Source organism: Hemitrygon akajei, chromosome 8 (genome assembly GCF_048418815.1).
Source record: "Hemitrygon akajei chromosome 8, sHemAka1.3, whole genome shotgun sequence".
Classification (NCBI taxonomy): Eukaryota; Metazoa; Chordata; class Chondrichthyes; order Myliobatiformes; family Dasyatidae; genus Hemitrygon; species Hemitrygon akajei.
Window position 1 is genome coordinate 31,795,114 of NC_133131.1, and position 17,229 is coordinate 31,812,342.

Consider the following 17,229-nt stretch of genomic DNA (forward strand, 5'->3'; position numbering starts at 1 on the left):
TCGCAGATGTAAGAAGTCTGGACCAAAGTCAGAAATAACTTCGACAGACAGAACAGAGAAGGTGAGGAAGAAATTTTGTCCTATATCCTAATTGTCCTAAATTTTGTGCAAAGTGACTGGGATCTTTTGACCGCCGTCCTTTGACGTCCATTTTCAGTTTCCTGCCCAATATTATGCCTCAGTCAACAAATCTGAAGAAATTCAGCCCATTTGGTCACCATCTCATTGTTATTTGTGGGGACATTGCTATGGGAATATTGGCTACCTTGTTTTTGTATTTGAGTGGGAACTAGAGTTCAAAATGTGTTTGGTTGTAAAACCGGGTCAGAGTCTTCTACAGCAGTGAATGGCATGATGTGAAGCTTTTTTCATTCTGGAGACGCAAGAGAGTGCAGGTGCTGGAATCTGGAGCAAAGCACGAGCTGCTAGAAAAACTCAGTGAGACAGGCAGCTTAAGTGCATAAGATATAGGAGCAGAATTAGGCCATTTGACCCACTGGATCTGCTATGGTATTCATTCATACAGAGTTGACATATCAGGTTGAGACCCTTCCTGTGCCTATCCATTTCTCTCCACAGATCCTGCCTAATCCGTTGAGTTCCTCCAACAGCTTGTTTCTTTTTCTCTCTTCTTGCTTCTCTTTGTCTTCATTGTAATGTAAAATATCCCAAAGCATTGACTGTCCACTTCTGTCACAGATGCTGCCTGACCTGCTGCGTTCCTCTGTTCCACTTTGTGTTGTTGCTCCAGATTCCAGCATCTACAGACTCTTGTAATGTAAAATGAGTGTGTCAGTGGAGTGGGTAACCCAGTGCTGATACTCCTTCAGCAGAAAGATTGGGTTAACGTTCTTGTGTGGGCCTTTGATTTGAACATAATATTGATGGTGCCCACAGTTGACAGGTTAACCAAATTCGCTCCAATTTCACGTGACTCCTCATATTCCATCTGGGTAGCCTCCAAATTGATGGCGTGGACATTGCTTTCTCTAACATCCAGTCATCTCTCTACCCTTGCCCTACTCTTTTTTTCCCACTCTTATTCCTTCTCTTCTCCTCACTTGCCCAATGCCTCCCTCTGGGGCCCCTCCTCTTTCCCTTTCTCCCATGTTCCACTGCCCTCTCCTTTTGAGATTCCTCCTTCTAGAGCCTTTCACGTCTTCCACCTATCACCTCCCAGCCTCTCGCTTCATCCCTCCCCATCCATCACCCACCTTTAACATCACCCTGTTTCTTTCTATCAGTAGCCAGCTTATACTCATTCCCTTCCCCCCCCCACATTCTTACTCTGGCTTATGCCCCCTTCTTTTCCAGTCCTGATGAAGGCTCTCAGCCAAAAATGGTGACTGTTTCATAGATACTGACCTGCTAAGTTCCTCCAGCATTTTATGTGTCTGTTTCCGCACTGCTGCTGCTTGGCATGTTCAGTGTCTGCAGAGATTTCTAAATATGAGTGAGACTATATGTGAGTTAACTTGTGCCACAGCCATTACTGCCAGGTTTCCTTTGTGAACCTGTTTATGTCCTACACTGGCTGAGTAGAATTGAACCTGCTTTGAAATTGCTGACTGTAAATGCCTTTCAATGTCTCTTTGGAAAGTGTGAGGCTACGTGAATTTGCTAAGCTTCGCTGCCTTCATTTCTGACCACTGGCTTTCTGTGTGGATGTGCTGAGTGCAATTGGGTCTGCAAGAGTTTGTTTAAAATGATCACGTTTGTGTATAAATTTGCTGAGTCATTTGCTTCGATTTGTGAAGCTGTTTCGCATGATTGCAAATTCTGTACATTTTTCTTTTGTCATATTAGCGTAGCTTGTGAGGAGGTGTCCTCATGAATTTGCTGAGTGCAGTTTTATCTGCTCGTGAAATGAACAAATGATGTACACAGACTGAGTGACACTCTCATTAGGCAGTCCCCTGTGGTCAAGGGTGACATGGAGCACCTCCTTCTCTATTTCTGCCAGCCTGAACATCGGGCACACATGTCAACTCAGAAGCCACACATGCAGAAAGAAAGCAAGGGACAGGTGCTTAGTTATTGTTTGGGATGTTATACATTCCTTCCATCATTTCTACTTGGTGCCCATCAAAAAGACATGCTTTTCTTGATGCTCTTTCTCCATTTCAATGGCCACAGGTCAGTGTTCCCATAAGTCAATAAGGATGCTATATTTTTTGACGAAGACTTTGAAAAGGTACCTGAAGCACTTCCTTCGTCTCTCTGGAGATCTCTTCATTGTGCAAGGATCCTCTTGTGACCAGCTTGGCAAAGAGTCCTTATTGTCACATGCATCGGATTTTTCTTAAATTCATTGATTGGATTACTAAAGAGAACATTATTTTCTCAGATATTGGACCGATATTTGGTATTCTGCTGTCAATAATTACGGAGGTTGTAGAGGTGTAACCTCTGTAATTACAAAGGTGGTACGGCTGGCCCTCTGGTGTGGTCAGAACAATCTGGAGCTAAATACAATCAAGACTGTGGAGATGATAGTGGACTTCTGGAGGAGCCGCCCAATACTCCCCCCACTCACTATACTCAACGGTATTTTGTCTGCTGTGGAGACCTTCAGATATCTGAGTGTCACAATCTCCCAGGACCTGAAGTGGGCACCCAACGCGGACACTCTTATCAAAAAGGCTCAGCAGAGGTTGTATTTCCTATGTCAACTCAGGAAGTACAACCTGCCTCAGGAGTTGCTGATTCAATTCTATTCAGGAATAATCCAGTCTGTTCTCTGTTCGTCCATCACTGTCTGGTTTGGATCAGCTACCAAACAAGACAAGTATAGACTCCAAAGAACCGTCAGGGCTGCAGAAAGGATTATTGGTATGAAGCTGCCCTCGATCCAGGACTTATATGCATCTAGAGTCAGGAAGTGAGCAAGCAGCATTATTGTAGACCCATCACACCCTGGACATTACCTTTTCCAACTCCTTCCTTCTGGTAGGCGCTTTAGATCACTGTATGCCAGGACAAATAGGTACAAGAACAGTTTCTTTCCGTATGCCATCAGTCTTATGAACTCTTGAATTTTAGTCAATTATAAATCAAGTCCACCTGTACATTCAATGAGGTGGACCTCATTGTATATAGTTTATGATTATTTGCACTATTGTTTTTGTTTACTTTTAATTCTGTACAGAGAGAGCTCAGGGAAACCGGCCTCAAATTCCCTGTATGTGTCCTCATACTTGGCGATAATGAAGGATTCTGATTCTGATAATCAGTGCTCACAGTGAAACAGCAAGTACAGATGCCAATGCACAGTTCCACCAACCTAGATCCTGACCTCCAGTGCTGCCTGTATTGAGATTGCATGCTCTCTCTGTAACCACATGCCTTTCCTCTGGGTGCTCTCATTACTTCCCACAAAGATGACGGTGGAACAGTAACTTCTCTGAGGATCGTCACCTTGTTGTGGCAGAGAGTGTTGTGAGGTCACGAGAGTGATGTTGTCCGGAGCTTAGTTCCTGGTAAGGTAGTCCAAGGTGGTAAGGTCAAGGGGGAGGTTCTGGACAGAGAGCAATCTGACCAACACCTCACGCTAGAGCTGGCGGAAAATGATGACAGTGGCAGTGAAGTCAGAGGATTGCTGCAGCAATGAAGGGTCCCCAATCGTTTCGCATTCCGTGCTACTGGACCCCGACCCCAATCTGTCAAATATTATGTGGAGGCTGCTTCCCCATGTTAAACAAAGTCATGCACAGGCATTTTCCATTAAGAGAATCCAGCCTAGACAACCCCTTAAAAGAGCATCGTACGTGACTCGAGTAATTGCACCATTACTGTCTGTCCTTGTAGGTGAGTGGTAGAATTTCTGTGCGTTGACAGTAACTGAGGGAAATAAAGTAAGATTAGTGTGGGATTTGTGTAAAATAGATACTTGTTATCTGCTGTGGGCTTGGTGGCTGAAGAGCTTTTTTTCTGTGCGGTGTAACCTCGTGACAAAAAAATCTTGAAGAAGATTAGATCCAGTAAAAATATTTTTCACGATGGCAACCTGAATTTACTAACTAAGCAACTTGCATCTGCTAAGATTCTTCTCAGAACATTATGAAATGCAATTCAATCTTGACCGTGTGTTGGGAAAAGTGACCGAACAGTTGCTCAGAGATTTAAGGAACATTTTAATGGAGGTAAGGAAAGGAAGCAGATTAGATTCCAGAGGTGGGATTCATAGCATCTGAAGGTATAGTTAGGAATTGTGAAACAATTAAAATGGTGGTGCCTAGAAGGCAGAGCAACAAATATGTATTATGTGGATCTTCAAGAATTTTAAATGATCAAAGGCTTCAGTAACAAGGAGGGAGGAGAATTTAAAATTTGTGTTTTCAGATTGGAATCCACTGTAAGTTAGAGAGTACAGGTGTAATGTATGAATGGAAGAAGGATTATGTTAATGATATAGAGCAAATAGTCTTGTGCATGCATTATTTTTAGCTTCTTTGTTTTGAAAATGAAATTGTCACATGTCTGGGAGCTCCTGAGGTGATTGTACTGAGCACCTGCCACTGTAGTCAATTAGCAGTTCAAGTCATTTTTACATGATTGATTTTTAAGATATTTGGCATATATCTCCGTAATGTATTTCACTGTACATTTAGTGAAATAAGAAAGGCACTTTCTTTACCTTGCTAATCTAGCTAAATAAAATATTCAAATCTTTGCACAATTCTTTCATTTGTTACAGGAATATTTGCATGGTCTCATAAAATATATACGCCAATTGGAACAGAATGAATTGATTAATGATTTACCACTGGGGCACTGATTACACCTTTTGTTCTGTTTGCATTATTGGACGATAAATGCTGGGCATCCAATCCAGTTCAAACTGGTGGTGTCAAAACACCGTTGGTTAGAATGATACTAAGGGTGATGAGATTACTATACTCCATCCAATTCACTCGTCGAATATGATGCTGAGCACTTTATAATTTGGACAAAGGACACATTAACTGGAAACACAAAGGACTACAGATGCTGAAGTCCGGAGTGAATAAAATGCTAAAGGAACCAGGGGTCAAACAGCATCTGTGAGGGAGAAAGGAATTATCAATGTTTCAGGTCAAAACCCTGCATCAAGAATCCTTTCCACCACCACAGAACCTGCTCGACCCACTGAGTTCCTCCAGCAGATTGCTTATTCCTTCCGAAACATTTAATTGCATCTCATCTTTTTAAAAATATTGTTGCCATATATTGATCAAAGGTTAACAACTTCCGATCAGGAGAGGGAAATGATGAATTCTGGGGGAAAATCAAAACAACGTCATTAACTGATGCACTCCACCTGATTAGCTGAATAGCACTTCTACTTGCAGGAATTGACTGCTGCCTTTTCTGTGTTACAACAGTGACAACACTTTTAAAAAATTATTCAAGAGCTGAGGCTACAACATTAATCTTTCTCCAGTTCTGATTTTCTGAGGCTGAAGAGGAAGATGACGTTTAACCCGCAACCTACCCAGAGTTAATAGTAATAGTTTCTTATTGGTGGTCCAAAGTGGGGAATGCCATGTTATTTAGCTGTTTATTCTGTCCTATTTGAGAACAATTTGGCAGCGATGGAAACTAAGTAAACTAGCCTCAGCGTGATGACCTTTTGATGGTATTTGGATGCTTAGCAATGATTTTGGTTGCTTTTAAGTGTAGAGTCTGTTCAAAATCTCCCTTTCCTTTGAAATCATTAATACAATATTCTGGAAATCAATCCCAAAGCTGCGATGGCATAGTAGCTTAATCACCAGCTGAAAGATGACATGGGTCAAAGTTTAGGATTCAAATGGAGTCTACCCAAAGATCAATTGATTTGGTACTAGTTTTAGTTCAGATGAGGTGCACTTTCTGTACCTTTCAAAAGGCCTCTTACATGCATTTGATCCGTTAGACCAAAATATACTAATGTTTACAAGCAGGAACTTGAAACAAATTAATTTTGCTCATTCTTTAAATTTGCTATTAATTCCTTGTTTACTGAAGCCTTCAAACAATGGTCAAATTAGCCAAATTTAAATTTGATATTGTTGAATGAAACTGACCACCTTTCCCCCCCCCCCCGGTGCGATATGATATTATGGCTAATTCTGACTTGTATCAGTTCAATGTACCTGCTCGTTGATTAGATGGAGGCTTTGCAGTGTCTGGTGACACTTAACCACGTGATTGCTGGTTTCTTTTTAAACTGCTTACATTATCAGACGCCGAGGTAGTTTGTCCATTTACACCATGAACATTCTTAACTGAGGAACAATTACATTCAGTCGTTTCAGGAGTCGATGGGGAAACAGCAACGTTGTTACTTTTGCCTTGTTTAAATTCGATCAGTATAAAATGAGGAATCAATACCTTGGATAGTTGATGTCCTTCAATAGCAAACTATCATAATTTAAAAATAATACCTCTAAATTATCAAGGAAACTGAAAATACCAGTAAAGTTGCAAAACCCAAGCACATAGAATATGAAAGAATAATCTGGCCATACTTGAATAGAACTTAGTTCGGGGTCTCACAAATAAGTAAAACAGGCGAAATAAATATTTATTAACTTCAAATGAAAGGAATTCCAGGTTTACTGCGCTCCTACTATTAAACATTCCATAGGAATTAAATAGATTTTAATACCAACATTGTTGAGTCATGCTCAGTACGGATGAAAATATTTATTAATACAAAATGACCCGACTATATCGATTTTCACTCTCGTCCAGTACATCAATCTGCCCTTCATTAGAATCGCCAGCAGGTGACTTGGGTTGGTTTGGTTTGAGTATAGTGATTCCCCAACATGGGATAATGTTTGACGCCGAACATCGACCAGTTCAAAAACTTTTGTCTCAGAGCGGGATGTCCGAGACAGAGCATTTCTCCCACACCAGGCTCGAGTTCCTCTCACTCCATTGACATGGATCCCGCGCTGATGGCACAGGTCCGTTATACCCTGATCCCATCACGTCACAAGGGTAAGGTCCACCTTTTGTTCCACTTTACCAAACAAAAGATGACCTTATCTTAATACTTAACTTGCAATAAACTTATTAAAAAAGGGGTAAGTGTACACCGGCACCTTTCAGTCGCCCAAACCGTGCACACTGAACCATCGCTCCAACTTTGACACACTTGCAGTTTCGTCGATCTTTGCAATATGTTTTAAAAATGCAAAGCCTATTAATTAACAATGCACGGTGCGCAGAAACGCGAACCGTTTCACCGCGCTGCTCCAAAAAGAACATACACGCCGGTGTAATCTTTGTTGTTACAGATACTGGTGCCAATTTCCCTGATCTTTCGGCGTCTGCTGGTTTGTTGCCTCACTTCATCAGAACTTGAGAAACACGGGCAAGAGAGGGATGCAGAGTGCAACGTAATGAACGATCCGTCGTTAAGATACCGGGCTGTTTGTAAACATGGCTGTGCTCCGGAGCTCGGAGACCGCGCTACCCGAGATGGGCTCAACGTTAACCGGCTGGATTATTTTAAAGTCTCCTCCCCAAAAATTCCCCGTGTAAAAACGACTGGACTATTTCCTGGTGAGGAAGTACACATGAGCGGAACTGGCGTAAGTTGTTATCCCTGCGCTGAAAGGGCTGTGGATCTGTGTATTACTGACTGAGGAAAGCTCCATTCTTTCTAAAGGATTTTTTCCCCTTCTCTCCATTCTTATTCATCTCCCTCCTTCCCTCGATTAGGATTCTTTCATCCCCTTCCTTGCATTTGATCGGAATTTGGAGAAGAATACACACAAAAAAACCCGTCAGCTCCGAAAGTCTTCAGTCTGATGGCTAGAGCTGGAATCTACTGTGGTGGGATGGACGGTGCGTGAATTTTATTCCAGACAAAGAGAAGTCAGAGAGAGAGGGAGATAGGGGGAGAGAGAGGGAGGGAAGGAGAAAGGAAGAAGGGGGCACAGACAGACACAGCCAGAAAGAGGGAAAGGGAAAGGGACAGTGCATGTGTGCGAGAGAGATTGATGAGAGATAGTGAGTGTGGAAAGACAGAAAAGGTGTGGATGAAACAGCGATTTGCTACTAAGCACCTTTTTTTTCGTAACTGGTTAAAATGCAGAAATGATGGGAGGGACATAAAAATCAGCCAGGATTTCTAGTTATTTTCCGGCCGCTACAAGTGGAAGAAAAGAGCATTTTGCAAGTGTGTGATTTTATTTTTAATTTTTAGGAAGGACCAAATTGTGGTCGTGGTTATTGTGGATTCCGGGAGATTACTGCTGCTGAAACTATTGGGGGAATTAAAAAAACAAGTCGGTGTCTCATCTGGGGAAAAAGTGTTATTATAGAATCAACGTCAGTCCGTACTGTGGAGACCTGGTCAATTTCACTTGAGAATTTGGTCAATTTCACCTGGGGATTTTCTTGTCAATTTTACTTGGAATTTTGTCATTTTCTGTCCGGATGGTCGGCTCGCTTGGAATTATTATGGGAATATTGGAATAATTTCTCCATCCAAGTTATAAACGGATTCTTCTCTTGCGGATTTCTGTCCCGGTGATTTATTAATACACAGGCGACGTGCATCTTTAGCCATCGTCTCCTGCAAAGTGCTTTGGCTGGGCTTTGTGGAATTGCTATTGTTGATTTTATTGAGGGAGAATATATTTTAGCCGTCACCTTTCTGTGGGGAATTCGTGGGTGTGCAATGGATGGCCCGCGGTGCAGTGGGCTTCGCCGGAGTAGGCGATCCAGGGCTCAGAGAAACCGAGACAGGAAGGCAAAGGCAGGAGGAGGTGGCGGTGGTGGAGGCAGTTCGAGGGCCGTCAGCACACTGTCCTCATCGGGATCTGAGCGAGAGGGCAGCAACAAAAATCCAGCCACATCCCGACCTAGACCTCCAAGACGACGGAGGAAAGACTCGACTTCAGGAGAAGAAGATCTCATTGATGGATTTGGAATAGCCAGTTTTGTGACATTGGAGGCATTGGAGGTAAGCAACGGTTGGATTATGCAAATTTTACCTCCTTGAGCCGAGAGTTTTGGATGTGGCTCAGTTTTGAAAGGAAGCCCATAATGGCCCTTCATTATCATGGCAAAATATGTTGTAAATGATTAATTTTACTTTTGGTTGTGTAATTGAACTGTTCTCTCAGCTATCATGGAAAGCTTAGAGTTTTTGGTTAGGTTGTTCTGTGGACTCTTTCTACCCCTAATTCACTTTGCACCCCATAGTCGAAGTCTGAAACATTTTAATATATGAAAGCAGTGTTGATATTTAGTAGTGGGTATAAGGAGTGCAGCTGGTTAATATTCGTGTTCCACTTTAACCTATGTGTCACTGAGAAATAGGCCCCTCCATTGTAATTTGCCAAATTAATATTGTTCAGTCACTTTCCTATGAACTACTGTTGGTTAAAAATGAGTAGTGACTGAGAAGGTTGAAAAGCCACCAAGTAATGTATCTGCACTGATTTGGAGGTCAACAGAGCTAGAAAGGATGCAAAAGAAGATTACCTCAATGAGAGGAACAGATAAAATACCTTTTATTTGATTAATAAAATTGCATTGAATTGTGATTCTGAAATTATATTACTGAATATTGAGAGGGGAGAGCGCATCTGGAAGCATGCTCAGGAGAACTTGTGGATGTGAAGATCTTGCATTTGGTGAAAAAAGCTATTAGTGTTACCAGAATCTTCAGTAATCTACAGTAAACTGGTTGGGTGACTCCTGTTTCAGTGGAACCAGCACCGTTTATCCAAAATTGGGTGGATTCCCCTCCACCAGTATTACGGAGAAACAAAGTACTGTAAATAGTCTCCATTCAGGAATGTTTGTTTGCTTAATCCAGAACTAGAGAATGAAATGCCACTTAAATTATTACTTAAATCTCCAAAATGACAAGTATTGATTGTTTATCCTTTGTATTTGGTGCTTTTTTCAGTTAAATGTGTCTTTTATGCTTTTGGATCAAATTCTGAACTGGTTTTTAATCCTTTTATTACCAAAGAGGAATGGAATTTTCTTTCCTTCTCTGTAACATTAATATATTTGTGCTGGAAGTGGAACATAACACCTTAGAGCATTTCCAGAAGTTTTATTTATAAATTAGTTCATGTGTTCTAGTGCTTCTGCACTGCAGTATCATAGACCCAGTGTAGAAATAAGCTGAGTTATTGCTTGTGATGCTGCCTGATATCACTTTTATATGCATTGTTTACGTGCTGTCCAAATTGCATGTTTCTCCTCTCCAAAAATAAAGCATAACTTTTTAAACCATCAGACCTTGTCAGTGACATCTATAGGAAGAAATGGATATTTGCTCAGAATAACATATGGCAGACTTTCATTTTATTTCCAACCTTGTCTATGTGATAACTTGTATCGAGGTTATGGTGTGAAACCTAAGGTGGATATTTGGTTGCCATTGCGCTAGTTTAATGAGGAGCAACATTCTTTTTCTTTGAACTGTTTTATTTTAACATTGCTTTGCAACATTACATTGCAATGAATTGATCCAATTATTGTTCTTATTTGCTTGTGTTAGTTGTGTTTCCTTAAGGTGAGAGAAAGAAACTATGGACATATTTGATTTGCACAATGCATAGAAAGTTATTTTAACTGTAGTGATTAAATATGCAGATATTGGTTGCCTAAGTGTCTTCACTTTCCAGACTCCCAGTGCAGTCTTGTGCTTGAATGATGTCTAGATGTAATACATTTTTGTCACTGCAAAAGCTGTGTTCTCTCTCATCTTATTTATGGGATTTCCTATTGAATGTCAGATGTACAGTGAAAACCTGGCAGACTGTTCAGAATTACATTGATTAATTTGATCAGTATTGGAATCATAGTAAGGGAAATAAATGATGAGAAAATAATTGATTAATTGATATGACAGTGAAGTCCGTTAGTGTCCAAGCCACTGATTTGATGATGTAGCTTGTTTTGCTGATGTAGATCGTACTTTACTGGAGCTGTCTAATTTTCACTGCAATTACAGAACCGATTAATAAGTTTCTGTAATGGTGTTATTACAGTTAATAGACAATGATCCTTTACTAAAATTAGCTGACTTTTTAAATATCTGTTGGGTATTACTAGATCTCACCCCTCTGGAATAATTAAGTGAATAAAATGTTATTTTACCTTTCTGTTGACTGAACAGCTTAAATAAACTTCAGGTATAGGGAAAAAGATTTCAAACAGTCTTGCTCTGAGGAATCAACTTAAAACACAACTCTTAATGAGTCAGTCTTACTTGGTTAATTACCAAGTTCTTTAACGAGGTTGAACCATTGTCATGGTTTTGTGCACACTGCTGGGATATTTAATTATGTTTTTTTAAAAAATGTAAATAAGTACTTATAAACTAAAGCATTTTAATTTACCTAAGTATAAAGAGGCTGTAATAAAATTTAATTGTTATGCACTGTCCTTCCTTGACAGCTTTTGTACCAGGACCATTCTTCTGCAATGCTCCCAACTAATTATCAAAATGTAAATTCAGTGTTTGTAGTAGTCTGCTTAAAACCAATCAACTTTTGGATTAAAATTATTTTAAGTATTGTGTCCCTCTTTGAAAACCATCATTATTGATCAAGAGTTCTGTTGTGGCGATTTTTAAATTGTTGGTCCTTGTATTATTAATAATGTATCATTAAAGAGTTCTGTAAAGTTGAAGCCTTCAGTCACTTGTTCTAGGCATGGTCAAGAATTCACTTGCACGTTATTAGTTGGGCAGATGGGTGAATCAGTGAAAAATGTTCTTCCGGATTTGCAGATCCAATCCTTTGGAAAGTTGATTTTTTTTCAGTATGTATTGAAAATATACCATTGGTGTAATTGGGTGGCAGAGGGCTGGCTAGCATGTTGAGCCAGGGGACCGGCTAGTGTGTTGTAGCTCTAAATATATAAAAAAATAAAGTATCAGCTCTTTCTTTTGATTGCAACATATGCATAGTTAGTTTGTGATGGCATGGATTACGCTTATTCCAGCCAACATATAAAAACATATCTCAGTGAGAATTCATATTGCCTAACATAAAAGGGAGGGTGATTTTATAATGAGCTGTTATATTGTTTAATAAGATGTTGTTAACAGAACTGCAGTAAACTGCATAGCTATCAACTACCTCCCACAATAAGATCAGGAAAAAAACACAAGCACACCATAAGAGGACTTTACTATAGTGAGAAAAAGCAATTTGTATTTAAATTCATTTTTTTTATTTCTAAGTATATCAGAAATTGCTGTTATTTTTGGTGAGAATTGACTGTCCCTTTTTAGTGTAATTTATTCAGAGTTAATGGGCATGCAACCTTCCAGTAATAGCACCACAGTGTAGAGATGTTAAACCTTCTCCTGACTTGGGATGCATTTTTTCCTCTGGTATGGTGTTCACTGTGATTTAAAAAAAAATCAGCATCCATGAAAAATCCAGAATTTACATGCTTGGCTGAAAATGCAACTAAATATATGAAGGGTGTAGTTGAGGCATTGATCAAAAGCAGCCCTGCAGAGAACAGATCCAGTAATTTTGTGTAACACGTTGTTATGCACAGATTTGCTAGCCAGTCAATAATGTACTGAATGCAGGCAAAGACGTGGATATAAATTCAATTATTTGAGTTGTGCTTTACCCGTCTATGCAAAACGAAGGAGTTTTGACCTGTGTAATGTTTGGAGGACCAATTGTAAATTCTCATTGTTTTGCTGTCTGCTGTAATCTGGGGTTTGTATTGTTAACATAACATTGCCTGTAGTTAATGTGGAATGCCAGGGAGCACTGACCACCACATATGTACATTTGTATTTTAAAATGTTGCAGATGGGGAAATTCTTTGTACTGCCCCAGTTTTAGATGCAGCATTTTGTTTTGCTAGTTTGTTACTCCTTATTATTAATACATTGGTAATGTATACAATTGTACACTTTGCTGTGTGTGAGAATGTATGAATTGATGTCATAGATTCAGATTAACGTCAACAATTCTATAGCTTCACTTTAGCACTTTGAAGAATTATCTGAAGCCCTTAATGGCTTATTGTGCTATGCTGTAGTTGCAATTATATCTATCCTGGCTTGATATTTACCTGTGGGTAATAATGTCATTTTCTTTATAGTGTTACATTCCCAACCTCAATAGTTTCTTCATGTTGTGATTAAAAGATTTGCTGTGATCTTAAATACATTTTGTTGCTGTTCAAATGTCTACGTTCTTACTGTAAAAGGCACAACTCAAACAGGAAGATGTTGAGATTATTTCACTTGCAAGAACTCATAACTCAAATGCTCAGTGCACCCGGGTAATGACATCTTCATTTAGGGAGTAGAAAGTCCCCTGGATGCCACATATTGTAAAACAAGATGAAATTCCATTTTAAAAAGAAGTGTTTGACAAATGTCTATCTACAGTGCTATTTCAGGTTCTTCTGCCCATAAATTCCCTCCACCAAGCAGGGGTCATATTCATTTGGATGGCGTTTCTCAGCAGAGTTCTTCACCTATTGTGAATTGATTTAACAAGATAAGAGGATAGAAAAATACTGCTAGTGCTGATTCCATTTTCCCCCTGTGTGAAAACTTATTGTAGCATTTAAATGTAATTTTGATGGGGGACAATGTCAGCTGACAATGACTTTTGTTGATTCAGACAGGGAAGGTGCCCTTGAGAAGGTGGTGTGAAGTCTACTTGAACTGCTGTTGTCCTTGAGATGAATGCACTCCCACAGTGCTGTCAGGTCACAGGAATTAAGCACAGTAGTGATGAAGTGACAGATGGGGTGTGATTGGGATGGGAACTTGTAGGCATTCCTGTGTACTCATTCCCTTTGCCCTACTAAATTGCAGAACTTGCGTGTGAAGGAGCTGCAGTTGAAGAAGCAGTGAATTATTTCATTGCTTATTGTTTCACACTATTTGAATATATTAGATTTCTGCAATATTAATTAATCACTCTTCAGGGGAGGTGTTTCAAAATGTCAAGCTGTAAAGTGCTGCTGTTAACTAGCATTTCAGTTATTCAGATTGGCATCTGATCTGCGGTGATAACATGTAAATGGAGAATGAAATAAGAAAAGATTTCTGGTCTTAACCCGAAATGTTGGCTGTTTATGCATCTCTATAGATGCTGCCTGACTTGCTGAGTTCCTCCAGCATTTTGTGTGTTTTCCAGCATCTGCAGAATCTTCTCTGTTTATGAAAAGATATTCAAAAATGGTTAAAGGTGTTGTAAATTTTGCTGTACTTGAGGATAGTGTTTTGAATTGTGTACACATTGGTGAAATTGGCTCACTTTGTGGGATCACACTCTCTTGGATTGTTGGTTGTGAGTGTAAATCTTATTCTAGAAGTTGAGCATACGATTCAATTCAATGTCGTGTCGAATGGTCCATTGGGATTTAAACTGAGTTCTACCTTATTTCATTACATTGAAGCTGCTACATGAACGGAAATTGACAGTGGGAAATAATGCTAGATTCAGAAATAATTCATACAGCAAGCATATTAACAAAAGGTTCAGACTGATTAAATGTAATATTTGCTTTCAGCCTAAAGATACATTTACCTGTAATGCTGGGTTTCAAATCTTATGGTTAAGGCTAGGTTTTCCCTCTTCAAGCACAGTCATGAACATTTTTGGGAACTGATGAGTATTTTGGATCAGGGCAAACATCATTTATCTCTGTCCCAAATAAAATTGCAGATACTCATGTGCTAATTCTTGGATATCTCAAAAGTTGTCTTATTGTCAAAGTTCACAGTAAAGTTATTATCCAAGTATGTATATGTCACCAAATACTACCCTGAGATTCATTTTCTTGCAGGTGTTCACAGCAGAACAAAGAAATACAATAGAATTAATGAAAAACTGCACACAAAGACTGACAAGCTTAACAAAAGTACAAAGGCGACAGGCTGTGTAGATATATAAAATTAAAAAAAAGTAAATAAATAATACTGAGAACGTGAGTTATTGAGTCCTTGAACGCAAGTCCATAGGATGTGTTCAGTGATCAATTTCGTGATATCTATCAAGACTTGATAATTTTGCTATTGGTAAGGGAATATCCTGCGGATAACATACATAATTAGTCTGATATCAAAGTATCGCAGAAAGAACAGGGTTATTTGTGATTATAGTAGTGATCTGCTCTAATACATCATTAATACTTTTTTGTGTGATGGTCTGAATACTTCACCACAAAACACCATTTCTAACATCACCCCTGCATTTGAGCAATCATTGTGCTATCCAACTGTTTTCTGCCAACATAAAAGGCTGCCTTTAGGATCAAATGTTCATTTGTACTGAGTATTTCCAACTGCTGCAATGTGTGAACGAGCTTGGTCCCATTGTTAATAAATTCCTTGTGGCATATGACTATTTGCTAAGTAAACTACTCTTGCCTGAAGTCTCTGAATCAAAAGCAACCCTGTAATTAAGTCCAGTATTTAAATTTTCTATTCAGATCAGTGGGATAATTTGCAGAATAGAGATTAGTTTGTTCTGTGTCGCTGCCAGTTTGGGCAGTTTTAACTATGATCAAATCGAAATGGTTCCCAGGTTGATTTTGATCAGTCTTTGAACAGAACAGTGATGAACGAAGAAGGGTCACATTCCATCCGACCTAACTTCTTCCAAGCAGAAATCCTGGTCCATCCAGTCTAATTATTGATATGCATTGCAATGTAGATGGGTCACAAAATATCTCATTGCCAATAACTTCAGTTGATAGCTCAGAAAAACAGAATTAAGAGCAGACTTTCGGCAGGTATTATTTTAATCTGCACAAGGTGATCTTGAATCAGATGCCGAATGTATACTTTTACTTGACATGCTCTGGCAAAGTGGAGTTTTAGAATCATCCTTTCAATATGAGCTTCAATTTGTCTTTACAGACTACTTTACCTTGAACTGTTATTAATATTTCAATAGTTTTAAAAATATATGAATTATGAATATGTCCATTTCACTGTTTACAACTCAGTAGGTGAGCGACACAGTCAGAAGTGTTGATTAGGGATTAGTGAAGCCTTCAGTAAAGCCAGATGCTGTCTAATGCTATCAGAATAAGAAGGCAAATTTTGCTGGATTAACATTGTTCCTCTCCATCAGCATCTGAAGGCAAAGTAAGACTTTTTATTGCCTTAGGTGTATTTTGCAGAAGAATTTAGTTTCCGTCCTGCTGAGAAAATACATTTCCATGAAAATTATGTGCAAAGTTAGTTTAATAATTCCCATCACTACAACAGTATCTAAAATCAAAAGTATTGAGTTGGCTGTAAAACATGCTTTGGGACATCTTGAGGTTGTGAGAGGCACTACATAAATGGAAGTTTGTTCTTAATGAGCTAATTGATTTGCAAATGAGTCTGTTGATGCAGTTAATGTGGCTTAATCATTTAAAGAACAAATTTAATCGATTCGAGGCATTCTCTAAAATAATACAATGTCAGAGGATTTCTGACCTATGTTTAAGACATGCCTGTGAATTGAATGATTCTTGCATGGAACTTTGCATTTTTATTTCATAAATTTGTACATGAAGGAAGATGCAAACCCAGTTACTGTATCTACATGAGCATTCTCTGGTTTCAAGAGTTACCCGATCTGATTTATATTCCTCTTCGTAAATGATCAACACCAATTGCAGACTTTAATCAGAGTATTGCCTACCTACTAGTGTTGTCCGACAAGTAAGGGGAAGTAATTTTATTTTGCAGTTAATACATAAAAAATATTAGGTTTATCACGCTGCCAAGTGAAATCAAATAAAGTGCTGACAATAGTTAATGTGGCGAGCACTGACAACACAAATAACAGGAGGCAATTTGATGCTTGAATCAGCTGTATGCATTTAAACAGTATGCCTTGATGATGAATTTCATGCACTATAATAGAAGTGTCAAAGTGGTTTTGTGGTGTCTTTCCATACTGTTAGTCTTGGGCTGTATGTTCACATTTATGGTAAGTCAACAGTCATTTAATGCCTTTGTCTCTAAATATTAAAAGCACAGAAAGTACTTTTGTTAGAGATGTAGTTTCTTAAGAGATTTCACTAACTGTGTTTAGACATATGCCAATTGGTCAAATGTGAGAGTTGACTTGTACACCAGATGCAAGTTTGGGGTCCCTTCACATTTCATTATCAGAAAACACAGCGATGAAGCCCAGATAATTTCTGCACATTACCATTAGTGTGAACTTGCATCATACTGTGACTTGCAGATCTTTTTTTTTAATTTTGATGATGTTGTGGTAAGTGCCT

At 39.1% G+C, this 17,229-nt stretch overlaps 1 protein-coding gene across 5 annotated transcripts in view; it reads left to right on the plus strand.

Moving 5' to 3' along the window:
• Positions 1-7,591: 7,591 nt before the first annotated feature.
• The window catches only part of auts2a (activator of transcription and developmental regulator AUTS2 a), a 1,126,933-nt gene continuing 1,117,295 nt past the window's right edge, over positions 7,592-17,229 (plus strand). For all 5 annotated transcript variants that reach the window (XM_073053558.1, XM_073053563.1, XM_073053562.1 and 2 more), the window contains exons 1-2: positions 7,592-7,821; positions 8,183-8,944. In XM_073053558.1, the coding sequence (XP_072909659.1) occupies positions 8,660-8,944 (285 nt within the window). In that variant the 5' untranslated portion in view covers positions 7,592-7,821; positions 8,183-8,659. The remainder of the gene's footprint in view (positions 7,822-8,182; positions 8,945-17,229) is intronic.